Source organism: Haemaphysalis longicornis, unplaced genomic scaffold (genome assembly GCF_048455015.1).
Source record: "Haemaphysalis longicornis isolate Haplotype H1 unplaced genomic scaffold, Haemaphysalis longicornis Haplotype H1 scaffold_93, whole genome shotgun sequence".
In the NCBI taxonomy this organism is placed as follows: Eukaryota; Metazoa; Arthropoda; class Arachnida; order Ixodida; family Ixodidae; genus Haemaphysalis; species Haemaphysalis longicornis.
Genome location: NW_027526466.1, coordinates 767,403 through 780,528, shown reverse-complemented (window position 1 = coordinate 780,528; position 13,126 = coordinate 767,403). Strand labels below are relative to the sequence as shown.

At 46.2% G+C, this 13,126-nt stretch overlaps 1 protein-coding gene and 1 long non-coding RNA gene across 5 annotated transcripts in view; both read left to right on the top strand.

Moving 5' to 3' along the window:
* The first annotated feature begins 6,182 nt into the window (after positions 1-6,182).
* On the top strand, positions 6,183-7,918 carry LOC144154799 (uncharacterized). Of its 3 annotated transcripts, XR_013319458.1 has the most exons (4): positions 6,680-7,188; positions 7,319-7,414; positions 7,514-7,580; positions 7,815-7,918. It is a non-coding gene; the product is annotated as an uncharacterized LOC144154799 (long non-coding RNA). The 3 variants fall into 3 exon arrangements; XR_013319457.1 differs by lacking the exon at positions 7,815-7,918 and adding an exon at positions 6,183-6,609 and having other exon boundaries at positions 6,890-7,188; positions 7,319-7,808; XR_013319456.1 differs by having other exon boundaries at positions 6,685-7,188; positions 7,319-7,580.
* A 3,941-nt stretch (positions 7,919-11,859) lies between these two features.
* LOC144154796 (uncharacterized) overlaps positions 11,860-13,126 on the top strand; it is a 111,718-nt gene continuing 110,451 nt past the window's right edge. For both annotated transcript variants that reach the window (XM_077685898.1, XM_077685897.1), the window contains exon 1: positions 11,860-12,009. In XM_077685898.1, coding sequence (XP_077542024.1) covers positions 12,007-12,009 — 3 coding nt within the window. In that variant the 5' untranslated portion in view covers positions 11,860-12,006. The remainder of the gene's footprint in view (positions 12,010-13,126) is intronic.

Genomic DNA, 13,126 nt, shown 5'->3' with positions numbered 1-13,126 from the left:
AAGCGACCATTCCGCGATAGCCACAACAAATTTACGAACGCCCAGCCGTCGGCACCGCTGCCTCGTCAGCCCCGTCGCGACGGACGAATACAGACTGGTACGTATGTGCCGTATTTTCAATTTCAGTAGCAGTATCGCTTATGCCAGTTGGCCGGTGTCGTGTATGGAAAGCCGTTCGCTCAAGCTCTCTGCTCCGATAAAGATTCGAGCGTCAATGCGCGGTGTGTACGGCAATTTTTTTCCCCAAGGTCAGAGCGTTTTGACGGCGATTTGACGAAGTCGGCGACGAGCGCCAGCATGTCCGGGTCCCTGCCGTAATCACTTCCTCGGAAATGAAGCGAGCACACTCGTACTTCCTTTAGCTCTCTTTCTCTTCCGTTTGCAAAGTTCACAAAACGTAGCCACCCAAGTAGCACAGAACATTAGAATAACGTTATCTGGAAGTTGCGAAAGTTTAAATAACGTTAAATGTTACGAGGCAATGTTTATGTAACGTTTAAAAAAAACATTCAATGTTTATGTTATGTTAGAAACGTTAATTTTACGTTGAAAACAAACATGTATATTAACGTTTTGTTCCCAACATTTATTTAACGTTTAGGAAACAACTTAAAACCAATGTTAAAAATACTAATGTTATTACAATGCTCATACTCAACATTAAAGTAATGTAAATATACAAACATTATAATAACGTTCAGGACATGTTCAGGAAACAACTTATCACCAATGTTAGAAATGGTAACGTTATTAAAATGCTCAGGACTCAACATTAAAGTAATGTACAAATTGAAACATTATAATAACGTTCAGGGCATGTTCACGGCAGAACATTAATGGGATGTAAAAATGTAAACATTATTATAATGTTAAGAAGTACCCGCAAAGCAACGTTATAGGTAACATCTTTATTGCAACATTATTACAATGTTCAAGGCATAACGTTGAAGTAATTTTAGAAATTTAACGTTATTAAAATGCTCGAGGTAATACTGTCAGGTAACATAATAAATCTGAACATAAGCATAACATTTATGTTACAAGGGCAGGGTGATGTTATGCTTGAAGCATTAGCGAAATGTTCAAACTAATTGCACAATACAACTGGCTTTTACCAAAGTCTTCAGGGGTACAGGGGGTCAAAACAAGTCCTCCCCCCGAAATTTCTCGTGAGAGAAGTGGGGAGGGGGGGGGGGGGCTCATTCAGGACGGGTGATTCGCGCGAACGTGAATCGCACGCGCCAGATAACGCTTCCAGGCTCCAGCACGTACCGGTCGGTTCTTCTGGCTCCCTCTTCACCATTTTGACATATTAAAGGGGGGGGGGGGATATTTTGGGTTATTTCCTTATTTCACATATATAGAACTTTGCATCTCGTGCCGTCGGCGTGTCGCCACCGATTCTGCTATCTTTGGCGTGTCTTCCGCGGCCAACTTCCAGCTCGTTTGAGCAGCTCTGGCGGCTCAACCCCCCCCCCCCCCCCCTTCCACCCCATTCGATATAAAATCCTGGCTACGCCAAAGCTTTTAAAAATCGCAGCCACATTATTTCAGTGCTTGACTGCATTTTGACGCCGCCGGAGATGTGCTGAGACAAATGTTGTAAGTGTGTATGCGTGCGTGTTTATTTTGTGTTATGAGCCCAGCCCAGCCCAGGACATGGGCAAGCCAACGTGTTGAGGAGGATAAATTACAGCGCCAATCGTGTCATCAGTTGTGGTTTTGGCCGCTGCGAGTCCGCGCGAAACATTTCTCAAGCAGGGCGGCTTTCCCCTCAGTTGCCTTTTGTTCCCTCAGAGGAATAGCTCCGTCAACAACCGGTCCCATTTATGACCAGTCCTATTGTTGCCCACCGCCGCTCCCCTCGTTTTGCAAGGCGTGTATCATGCGGGTGCGCGCGGCGGGTGGGGGCTTGCTCCCCCTCTCAAGACCTGCAGGGGAAGTGCGTCAAAAGCATGTTCTTGTGTCTTGTATTCCGGCGTGAGGCTGCCTGGTATTTTTCTTTTCTGTCATCTGCACCGAGCGCAAGAAAGAGCGACAGCACAGAGCAGCAGAAGGTGTTTTGCGTCATCGAGAAATACATTTGTTGCCGGGAAACAACGATTTGCAAGTCAAATGCAGGTTACTTCAAATATACACGAAAGCACGCTTTTAACTATTTTCAGTAAGCATCATATGAAGTTAATTTTATTTTAGGAATTGACTAGGAATGATTAGGAATGAATGACTAGGATGAATGATTGAATGAATGAATGAATGACTAGGAATGAATAGGAATAGAAAAAAATGAATAGGAATTGACAGTGTTATGTGTAATTTTTACATTCCTGTCACGTTTGCACCGCAAATTCTGCGCCATTGAAGCAGAAAACAAAAATGCGAGAGCTGCTTCTTATCAATGCGGCGATCGAATTAACACCCATTGGATGATTTGGTAGATCTGTAACGAACTCACACCTACAGTGAAAGCCAGAGTTGCCCTGCGCATGCAACGCGAGACTGCGACACCGCAGTTTCGCGTTATTTTGTTTCGCATTAGCCATATAAAGTACAACAGCATTGTTATGGTGCATCAGCCACAGAGGAAGAAGACACGAACGCCAGTGCCTAGCCTGCTCGCACGTGTGCTAAATTGTAGCCGAAACAACACGCTGGGCGTGCTCAGATCGACTCTGATGTGTACATGTATTGAAAAGGAAGAAGCCGAAGCTCTGGCGTTCTTGGTCTGCGCGGGGCCTTCTGTTCTGTAAATACGCCTTGTTGGTTGATGGATTGTAGGGTTTAACGCGCCGATGCAACGCAGGCGATGAGGCGCGCCGTAGTGAAGGGCTCCGGATTAATTTTGACCACCTGGGGATCTGTAACGTGCGCCTATAATCTCGTACGCACGGGCGTTTTTGCTTTTCGCCTCCATCGGAAAAGCGGCCGCAGCGGCCGGGAATCGAACCAGCGTCCTCGTGCCCAGCAGCACAACGCCTTAGCCACTGAGCCACCAAGGCGGGTGTAAATACGCCTTGTAAATACATCTTCGTTTCACGTCTTCCTCTCTGTAACATTTTGGTGGCGGTTGCTAACCATATATCCATGCTCCTGCCTTGAGCCTATACGAGCGCGTAAGTGCTCACTATCGATGATACCCTACGCTCACGCTCGCGCTACAAACGGCTAGCCTCCTGGTTATAAGTTTAGTCGGGAAATCGACTTCATGATGTCGATGGGCGGTGGACCCTAGGTGAAATCAAGCACCGGGACCCTTGCGAAGTATCTAACCAAGCTGTACAGCCTTCCTTTGGAGCCGCATAACTGTATTTCTAGAGTGGATTTCAACTTTTAACATCTACGTATATAAACTGCACTCCGCTGTCGCTCCAATTCCTCCCCATAGCGCTGCGCTGGCGGCACGATTGCTGCCTAAATATTTTGATGTCTGCTGCTGCGGTGTTGTTAATTCACTGCAAAAGCTATAATGTTTGACAACTGTATTACCTTTGATGAAACTTCATAAAAATATTTAGGCGACGAAATTGAAACTTTGAAAACTTCCCTTTGCGGCAGACGTAATCAATTCGTCAATTTTGATGTAAGCCTAGGTTTATCCGCCGTGTAAAAGCACGCACCACGTCGAAATATAGAGTTACGCGTACAGTTAAACCTGTATGTAAAGAAGTTGATAAAAATTCAAAATTTTCGTTACATGCAGGTTTTCATTATATGCAAGTTTCGATTTAAGGCACCCGTAAATGAAGCCGAAACTAAATCAGAATACTTGACATCAGGGACAGTGAACTCTCCCTTCAAGAATTTATTTCAGAGTGAAAAAAATGCTCTATTTGCGGCTTCTGCTTTTCCACGAAGTTTTTCAGTACACGGCAGTCCAAAGAATCAAGGTCACTTATACCCCTGTATTCGCAAGCGTAACGTAACTATCAATTTTGCTTTTTGACACTCTTCGCTGCTTTAACCAGTTTCAAGGAGCAAACGTGTGCTGAAAGGGCGCCTTTTCGCGAACTTGATGCTATTTAATTGTGCACTCAAACTTTTTGAGAAGGTGCTAGCTGGGATGCTGTACCGAACGACAACGTTGATCCTACTTGCCTGCGGAGACGGCACCTGAAATTGCGAGTTTGTCTTGAAAAGACAAATCTTTTTGTTTTCTAGTAGCAGAACTCATCACCAACGAACCTACACCTCAGAAATCAGTGGAGACGCGCGAATATACTCACCGACAGTTGGGCCTAGCACCTAAGCGACACCACACTCACATTGGAAACACACGGTAGTTTGCAGCGCGGGCAATGTTCGCTAAATTATCTCCAGCCAATTTTTCGGAAAAAGTGCAAAAAACGATGGCTCATCAGCGTAGCGAATTCGTTACATTAAGGTGTAACTGTTGCCATGCCTTCGTTATATAGAGGTCAGGTCGAAAACGCATCGTTTTCAATGAGGCTGGCAATGGGGATTTGAAAAACTTTGTTAAATCCAGGAATTCGTCACATGGAAGTTAGTTACATCCTGGTTCAAATGTAATTGAAATGACTCCTTTTTTTCCCATTTTGTGCCTTGCAGACATTGTGCTAACTCAAAGCCCGAATTCTTCTCACAGGCAAGGGCAAGACGGTTAGGAAGTATTCGAGTCCTTATAATCAGCCGAAGCGCAATGTTTAGCCTCCAATTACGCGAACTTCGTTTAAAACCTTGAGTTGCGTTTGTTGTTGAAAAGCTGCGTACCCATATTTTTCCCATCATCGTGTGCGGCGTAAGGACACGAAGCCCTCGAAAAATGGGGAGGGTGAGGGAAGAGGGGGGGGGGGGGTCGAGCCTTTCAGCGCCCACTTTGTTGGCGCCTATGCCATCGAGCTAATTTGAAACGAATCATCCGATCTCAGTGTCTCCCTGTTACTGTTATGACGGGGTCTGGGACATTTCGGTGAAGCACGTTTCGGCGCACGGGCTTTCCTATGCACGGACTTCTCGGTTCAAAGGCATTTCGATGCGAAAACATTTTGAAGAACAGATATGGTCACTCGTAGTGTGCTCCTAACGTGCCACGATGTAAGAAGACAACGACGGTAGAAAACGACGACGAAGCGTTTGAGTACGCAAGCAGTGCACGTGCAGTTTCTGGAAACAGCGGTAATAAGACAACGCCAGCGGTGCGCTAGCTGTCTCGAGCAGGTCATGTAAAATATATTTGTTGGTACTAGCCACCTACTTCGGTCTGGTTCTTGTATGCCTTATTTGCTTTGAACGTATTGTTGTATTTTGATTTTGTAAATCTTATGTCGTGAATGACTATTTACTGCACTTACTGAATTTTTTTATTATATTAATGCCGCGTTTCAAAAGTTTATCTTACGATTTGTGTCCATTGTTAGGTTTTTCTTTAACACACTTCAAGCAACACCTATTATAAAGCAGATTTATTTTACTCGTTGCGGCTTATTTCCTATTAAGTTGTGGTTCTTTGGGCAGGGGAGAGCTAGATTGCTCTAGATTCACTCAGAAAACATTTTAGAAAACATTAGAAAGAGCAGTTTCTAGCCGTAATATCCCGTAATTTGCGTAATATTCAGTGATTTACTGTGAAATGATATCCTATTATTTCTAGTCGTGAGACTATAATTTTCGGAGCCGTTTAACGGGGGAGGAAGAGGGGGGGGGGGAGGGAGATGGACTCCATGTGCGAAGGCATTCCTGGCGAAGGCATGCTTTATCGGCGATCAGGCGAGAAATTATGTAATCGTGTTCGCTAATAGTGCTCAAGGCTGCAGGGGTAACTCGCTTGTTTAAAGCAAAAAAAAACCTTTTTTGTAGTTATGTGACCACACAGTTATTCCGTACGCACCAGCCGGACTGGTTAAGTTGCCCACAATTCTTTTTTCATCGAAGCATGATATTTCTGACTAGTGAATCAAAACGTTTAAGTTCTAGTTTACAAAAAAAAAAAAATGCCACTGGTGTTTTTTACAAATTTTCTCCCTACACCACTCGTATTTCATGTTTGGTTATGAAGCGTTCCTTGATCCGGGCATCACGATCAGTCTCGTTCAAAGTCAATCTTGTTCGCGAGTCCTCTTCATTCTGTTCGTTGAGACGAGCAGGTAAGGCTGTCTTCACTTTGCGATGTAAAAGGCGAACTTCGCGGCGCTGTCCCCAAGGGCGGGTGGAGAAGTGTCCCGTCGCATTGTGCGACGTTCCTTTGTGTAGCATCCCCCCACGGCTTTTTGTTCATTCAGACAGGTTTCAGCCGCAGACAGCGGCTGCGGAAAGTTGCTTGGAGATCCACTGCCTTCTCGCCCCATATGAGAGGGAAAGAAAAAAGGGCAAGGGCTCAAGGGGTCTTTTCTCGCCACTGCCGACCCCGTGCGCACCCAGCTCCAGTGGCTCCAGTCGTTACACCGGATCGTTTACCTGGAACACTGCAGTTGTAGACGTAAGTATATGCGCAAGCGCATGCTTGTTCAGTCGTAGCCTGTTCGATGGTGTTATATCTTTCTCCGTGGTCTGTCCAACCGAGACCCGTTTATCGCTGGATATTCAAAACGAAGCGCCAGAGGCGGCGTTTGGGCAATGCAAGCGACATACAAGGAAGGTGTGCAGGAGCAACTCGTGAGTATTTTCTTGCTTTACAGGGTGCGTTTCATATGACGAGGTAACAACGCCGAGCGTGAAAAAACAAACACCATGGTTAAAGTGAACGCTAACAAATTTAGTGATTGCAATGATACGCATGGCTTTGACTGAAAAACAGAACCTTCCTGCATTCGTGCAAATTAAAAAAAAAAAAAAGAAGAATGCCCGGGTTGTTGTAAAATGCTCAAATTCTTTCTCCTTTCTTCCCCTAGCCTGTTCCAAGCATGTATTAAACATGTCACACAACTCTTTTCAGTGCTGAGAAAGACTAGGATCGAAGTTGTTCGTTTATGAGTTCCCACTTTGGTTCCCTTTATTACGTAAGTAAACTTGGACCATTATACACATTCGTGTTTAATGGGTGTTTCTTTTGTGTGAACCATCTGTAATACCTCTGTAGCACTTTGTGTTCTTTTTTAGGTGAAAGATCTGCCGGACTGGAGGAGCAAACGTCGCTTCTACAACCAAGCGAATTTTCAGATGGGTTGTTTCGATTGAGGTAGCGGTCATCTATATACAGTTGGACAGGAAGAAAAGAAGAAAAAGGTCCGAGAGGTTAGTATCCGTTCCCGAATAGTATTTGGTGAGTGTAGAAAATTTCTGAGAGCGTATTTTGATTTGTTTTAGTAGTTCAATTTATGAACTGCTATGCAGCCCATAACTATTCGCGCCCTATGCTTTCCAGCTGCTGCTGGTGTGACGCAGGTCACAGTCGATAGCGGGCCACATCATTGGTGACTGGATCCACTTTGCGAATATTGGGCTTACAGGAACCCACAAGGTAAGCAATAAACTAATATTCTCAAAATTTAATAGTGCATTTATATTTAAATGATTTTCATCCTAATCTCTGCCTAATAAAAATACATGAACCATGCAGAAGACACAACACTCCGCTAGCGAGCGACTTTGACGAATAGACTCGGGAGATTCAAGTTGGGAGTCAGGTGACCCAAAATTTTGTGCGCTTGCTTTCTTCTGGTCATATGGTTAGCACGAGTTGCTGTGTAGCTGCTTGTTCAGTTACTCTCCTTTTAGTGCGTGCGTGTGTGCATGTGCGTGTGTGTGCGTGTGTGCGCTCGTTAACTAAACAAATCCTTAGGCGGCGACTACTTTTTCGCGCAAAAACCGCCTACTGCCGCAGCGTACTGAAGTAGGAATTGTTTGCTTTTTCCACACAGACGCAGCCAGCCCCTGGATGGAGCCTCCTCTCCTGCACAGCTGCAGCAATGGAATGTAAATAAAAAAAATGTTGTAACCATGCAAAAAAGACGCAGCCAGCCCCTGGATGGAGCCTCCTCTCCTGCACAGCTGCAGCAATGGAATGTAAATAAAAAAAATGTTGTAACCATGCAAAAATAAATAAAATTTTATTTAAAATTTCACTTTTCCTTGTTATTTTGAAAATGCTTTAAAATATATCGTAACCGGCAAACGTGGATAACAGAAACAATGCTCCACGATACACATTCCACACGTTTGGCAAAACGTCACTGTAACGTTCCTGGTCCACATTCTGAAAAGGTTTTGCAACGTTAAGTAAATGTAAATCCAACATAATTACTATGTTGTCGAAATGCTTCCTCACAGTTCCAATAATGTTTGACGAAACGTTACTGTAACGTTTTTTAGTTGTTCTTAAAATGTTTTTGTAGGGTGCTTCTGCAACGTTAGGTAAACGTAACTCCAAAAGTATTTATATGTTGTAGAAATGCTTTCTTACTGTTCGCATAACGTTTGGCGAAATGTGATGTAACGTTTTACATTGTTTTTAAACGTTTTTTGAACGTTATTAGCTTGTTCGCTGCAACGTTAGGGAAATGTAACATTAACATTAATAATATGTTGTAAAAATGTTTTGTGGACGTTTAAATAATGTTTGACAAAACATTACTGTAACGTTTTTGATAACATTAGTTAAACATTTCAAAAAAATGACATTAAGAACATTACTCTAACGTTAGCACCAAACAAAAAAAATACGTTCTTCTAATGTTTTGGTGCTACTTGGGCACTTGCTTCGCCGAGGTTCGTCGTTGGGCAGCACATGAAAGGAGATCTCACAGGCGGTGATGTCGCACTCCCTCAACGATTTTCCCGTACTACATGGGCATTTCAAAACACAGCAACGAAATTTCATTGTAAAGTACTCGAACAAACTGAAGTTTTCAGTGGTTGTAAACTGTAAACGAGCTCGTAACGACAGCAGCAAGCCAACACGACCTCCATACCGAAACCTGTGCGACGAGTGGCACTATCTCGTTGCTGCTCTGTGTTCCTTACTCCCCTTGTTTCTATTTTTACCTTTGCTGGTTGGCGATATGACGGCCAACCTCCTGTGAAGGGATTGCGATACCAAGCAAGGTCGCGGCTGTGCGTGCTGGGACGGTTCGACGGCCCCGAAGAGCCTTGAACCCGAAAATTCGTCTGCGCGACGGTGGCGACGGCGAGATGTCGAGTTCGGCTGGCGGTAGTTTCGTACGCATTGGCATAGACGCTTGCGTGTTCGTTCGGAACTTCAACCGTTTACTCCACCGTTCTTTGTCATAAAAAGAATGTGCAGTATGTTTCACGGGCATTTAGCTCGCTATGCAAACTGTAAGCCCTGCATAACATGCGTTTGCTTTTGCCGGCCTCCGCCAATCGCAGAGCATTCTCGAGTGACATCATAGGTTCTGTTGCGGAAAATGAGCTGGTGGGTCGCATGGTCATTTCCTTTTTTCCTAATTATGTAGCTTATTTGAGCGAAGTTTGCGTTATAAGTGGTGTCGTTATGGTTCTAACGAGGCAATCTTTCGAATGAACCAAACTTGTGTTTTCTCTTCATGGCTCCTTTATGTCCTCTTTCGGCAGCCGCGGCTGGCGCGGCAACCGTACTGCTTGCTTGCGCTTTGGCTCTGGAGTCTTGCTGACAGGTGAGGCACTACCGGTGCCTGGTTGCCTCTGAGAGTCGTTCGCTAGGTTTAGCCGTGCGAGTGCCTTGCCACTTCTTTTCCGGTGACTCGAGAGCCAACCGGTATCATTTTCGAAGTCTTCGGGTGAAATAGTCTCACCCTCTACTTCAACGACGTCCATATTGCACGACGAAGAAGTCAGCGGCGTGGTTTGGGGTGGCGTCCTCCCCGCGGTCACGTCCGGAGGCCCCGTGGCGCCCGGCGCCATCGACCAGGCACGGCGGCGGTTCCAAAGCGCTGGTAGGTTAGCTTCCTGCGGCGTGGCCGCTCGATGAAATGGGTGTAAAAAGCCTACCGGTGTGCCAGGAGTTGTCGGAGTTGGTTCCTCGAAGACCTGGAAGACTTCGGTACCCGATGACGGAGCTTTCAACAGGTTGGTCGTGGAAATTAATAAGGAAAGATCTCAGAGCCCATGCGAAGCACGTTTGCTTGCATGCGCGCACGTCGCGCTCCGGCAAGTCGACGTTCTCATGTGGTGCTGATTATTCTTCTCCGTGCCTGCTCTAGGTTCAAGCGCATCGGCGCGCGCTGACATCCCGGCACTGAGTACATGCGGTTTCAGTTATGCTTTCCTTCCGAGTGGGGGTGGGCGCACACATATAATTGTGTACATTCATGCAAGCAAACTGCTACAATAAACAGAAGGCAATAAAAAAAATGTTGCCCCTTGTAGTGGTTATCCTGAGTCCACTCCTCCAGAGGAGCATATATACGCGTGCTCCACTAGGCTGAGTAATTGCGTTTCTCCACAAGTTTCTTCCTTTCGTTTGCGTTTGTTTTTTACCCCTGTGCGCGAACCTTGCCCTTTCAGTGCGTTCAGTTTTGTGACGCTATTGAACAGTGCCGCTTTCATCGAGGATTTCGTTGACTCCGTCAATACGTCTTTGATGAGCCTGGCTTCCCGAAATGCCAACGTGCTCCGCACCTGGCTGTACGAGAGAGCAACACCCAGAAGCGTCACTTTTTAGCGCCGCCATCGGATCCATATTTTCCCGCGCGGTCAAAGAGCTAAGCAAAACGCGCAAGGTATGTGGACTTCATTTTCTTGAAAAGGACGTTGCAAAGACGTATAGGTATCATTAACGTAAAGTCGTCGAGATCAACCGGGCTCACGCGTGAAGGAAGGTGCAGTTTTCGTTAACTTTCCCAAATTTCTCAGCAACTTGTTGAGGAAGCAGACTCGGCGGCGATCTCCGAAAAAGAGAAAGGCAGCGTCTGCGCACGAGCTAGGTGATTACAAAAGGAGAGCACTTGCCCATGGAGCGTCAAGAGGAGTTGTCCAACCATGAGGCACCTGTTCCCCTGCAGTGCACCTATTTTGCTTAGATAGTCGAGAATACTGCGGCAATACGGCTCCCAACCAACTGGAGAACGGAAGCACTCGAAAAAGAACCGAGGCATCGGCAAATTATTGTTTATGTGGCCGGAATGAAAGCGGGGGCCTACACTGAAGAGCGTTGTTGTGAGGGACGATATCACCTACGTTGTCCACGAAACAGAAAGCTGCTACAACAGTCGTGTGAGGAAATATCATTTGTGATGCAATAAATTTGCGCAATTGACATGGCAAGATAATTTGTGTCCACGCTTGACAGCCACTGCTACGTTCATTTAAAACCCTGTCGGTCTTGATATTTTAGCCACCGCTTCAAATCCCTTGCATAATACCGTCCGTTTCAAATAGATCTCGAACTGCAACGGCCGCAACAAAATTATGAAACGTCCGCGAACAGTTATTTCTTTTGCAGTACGCAGCCAGAAGTGGCGAGGACGGGAGATGCCGAGCGGAACGCTCCCCGCTAGCAGACGACGCTCGCTTTCCTAGCGCATTGATTGATTGTTGGGTTTCACGTGCCGACGCAACGCAGGCGATGAGGAGCGCCGTAGTGGAGGGCTCCGGATTAATTTTGACCACCTGGGGATCTTTAACGTGCGCCGAAATCTCGTGCACACGGGCGTTTTTGCTTTTCGCCTCCATCCTCCATATTTTCCTAGCGCAACTCGCAACCGCAGCGCCGCGGTGGCGAGAGTCGCGGCCGGCCGCCTTCTTTCCATGACCGCGGTGGGGAGATACGGAACTGAAAAAGTATCTATAAAGTCTATGGTTGGCTTTACCCAACGTTTTTAGCTGTTTTTAGCTAATATAAAAACGTTTACCCACCTAGATTTTTACCTCCGGCAAGATGGCGGTGCCCTACTTCACTTGTTGATTGCCCCTCTTCTACGTCACGTTATCGTTGCTCGCAGTCTATGCTTTGTACTGGTTGTTAAAAGTTGAATACGGGCGCCGACGCTCCTGCAACCGCTGCAACTGTTATAATATTTCGTGGTACTGCAGCTCTGTGTCAGGCTCTTTCTGGGCAGTGGCAAGTCGTGTGCAGTGTTTGTGAAGAGCCCGTGTGCGCCGTGAAGCTATGCCATGGTAAGGGGAGCCCGAACCACCCTGCGCGACGGCGCTCAGCGTCGTCTGTGTCACACGGCAAGCTGCACCGCTAATTTTGCCATATTGCGCGGAAGTGACCCAACCTGCCGTGCTCCTTTGGTTTCCCGTGATTCTAGAAAGCACTGGAGGGCCACACAGCCGTTGCCGTTCTTTTAAACTGCAACAGCGGCTAATCGGGAACGCGCAACAGGTGCCTCACGCGCTGTCAACTGCATTGCGTGCGTGTGGCGTTACATCGGCGGATTATGGTGGCGTTCTTGTACACCAGAGCGGATTGTGTGGCTGCCTCAAATGGTTATCGCTGGGTAAAGCAGGCGTGGTTGCAGTGCACGAGTGCTAAAATGGACTGTCCGGATGTTTAGGCGCGGTCAGATGGAAATTAATTTGCAGCCGTTCACTGTGGTTTGTCTCACAGCTTGAATGACATGCATCTGTGAACGTCACCTCTTGTAATCGGAATCACTATTGTCCTGTTTACCGTTTCAACATATTCTCGGATTTTGGGAGGGCATTCCGGGCCGCTTCAAAGTTTAGGTAAGATATTAACTGTAGGAATTTGGCGCAAGAGATATAGAAGATAGTACTAAAGGGGCCATGCAGATAAAATACAGTAGACTCTCGATAAACGGAACTTCAAGGTACCGGAAAAATTAGTTCCGTTTAACAGGAGTTCCGTTTACTGAGAGAGATGTTCTAAGGTGCAAATGTATGTGCGTACACACTTCTAAGGGCATTTCATGGAACTCTAACCACTGGAAAGTGGCTGTAGCTGATATTTTTCAGAAAGCAAGAAAACTACAAGAAGCGTAGGCACGGCATTCCCAAAGTTGATTTGGCAACAATGAGTCGCTGTGCACTACAAAATGCGTCAATTATTTTTGTTTGAGTCCTTGCAACTGCATCTTCACGGAGGCTAGAGGCCTCAACTTCGCGAGTGCTTACGAGCCACCAAATTTAGAAGACGGCAACGGGGTAATGAAGGACAAATAGCACAACGATGGCACGAAAGAGGCGACAGGAAGTGAGCCCTGTAGCCTCGGTGTCTAGAATCAAGACCGAACGACTGGAACATGAACTGCGATGTTGCATTCGTTGC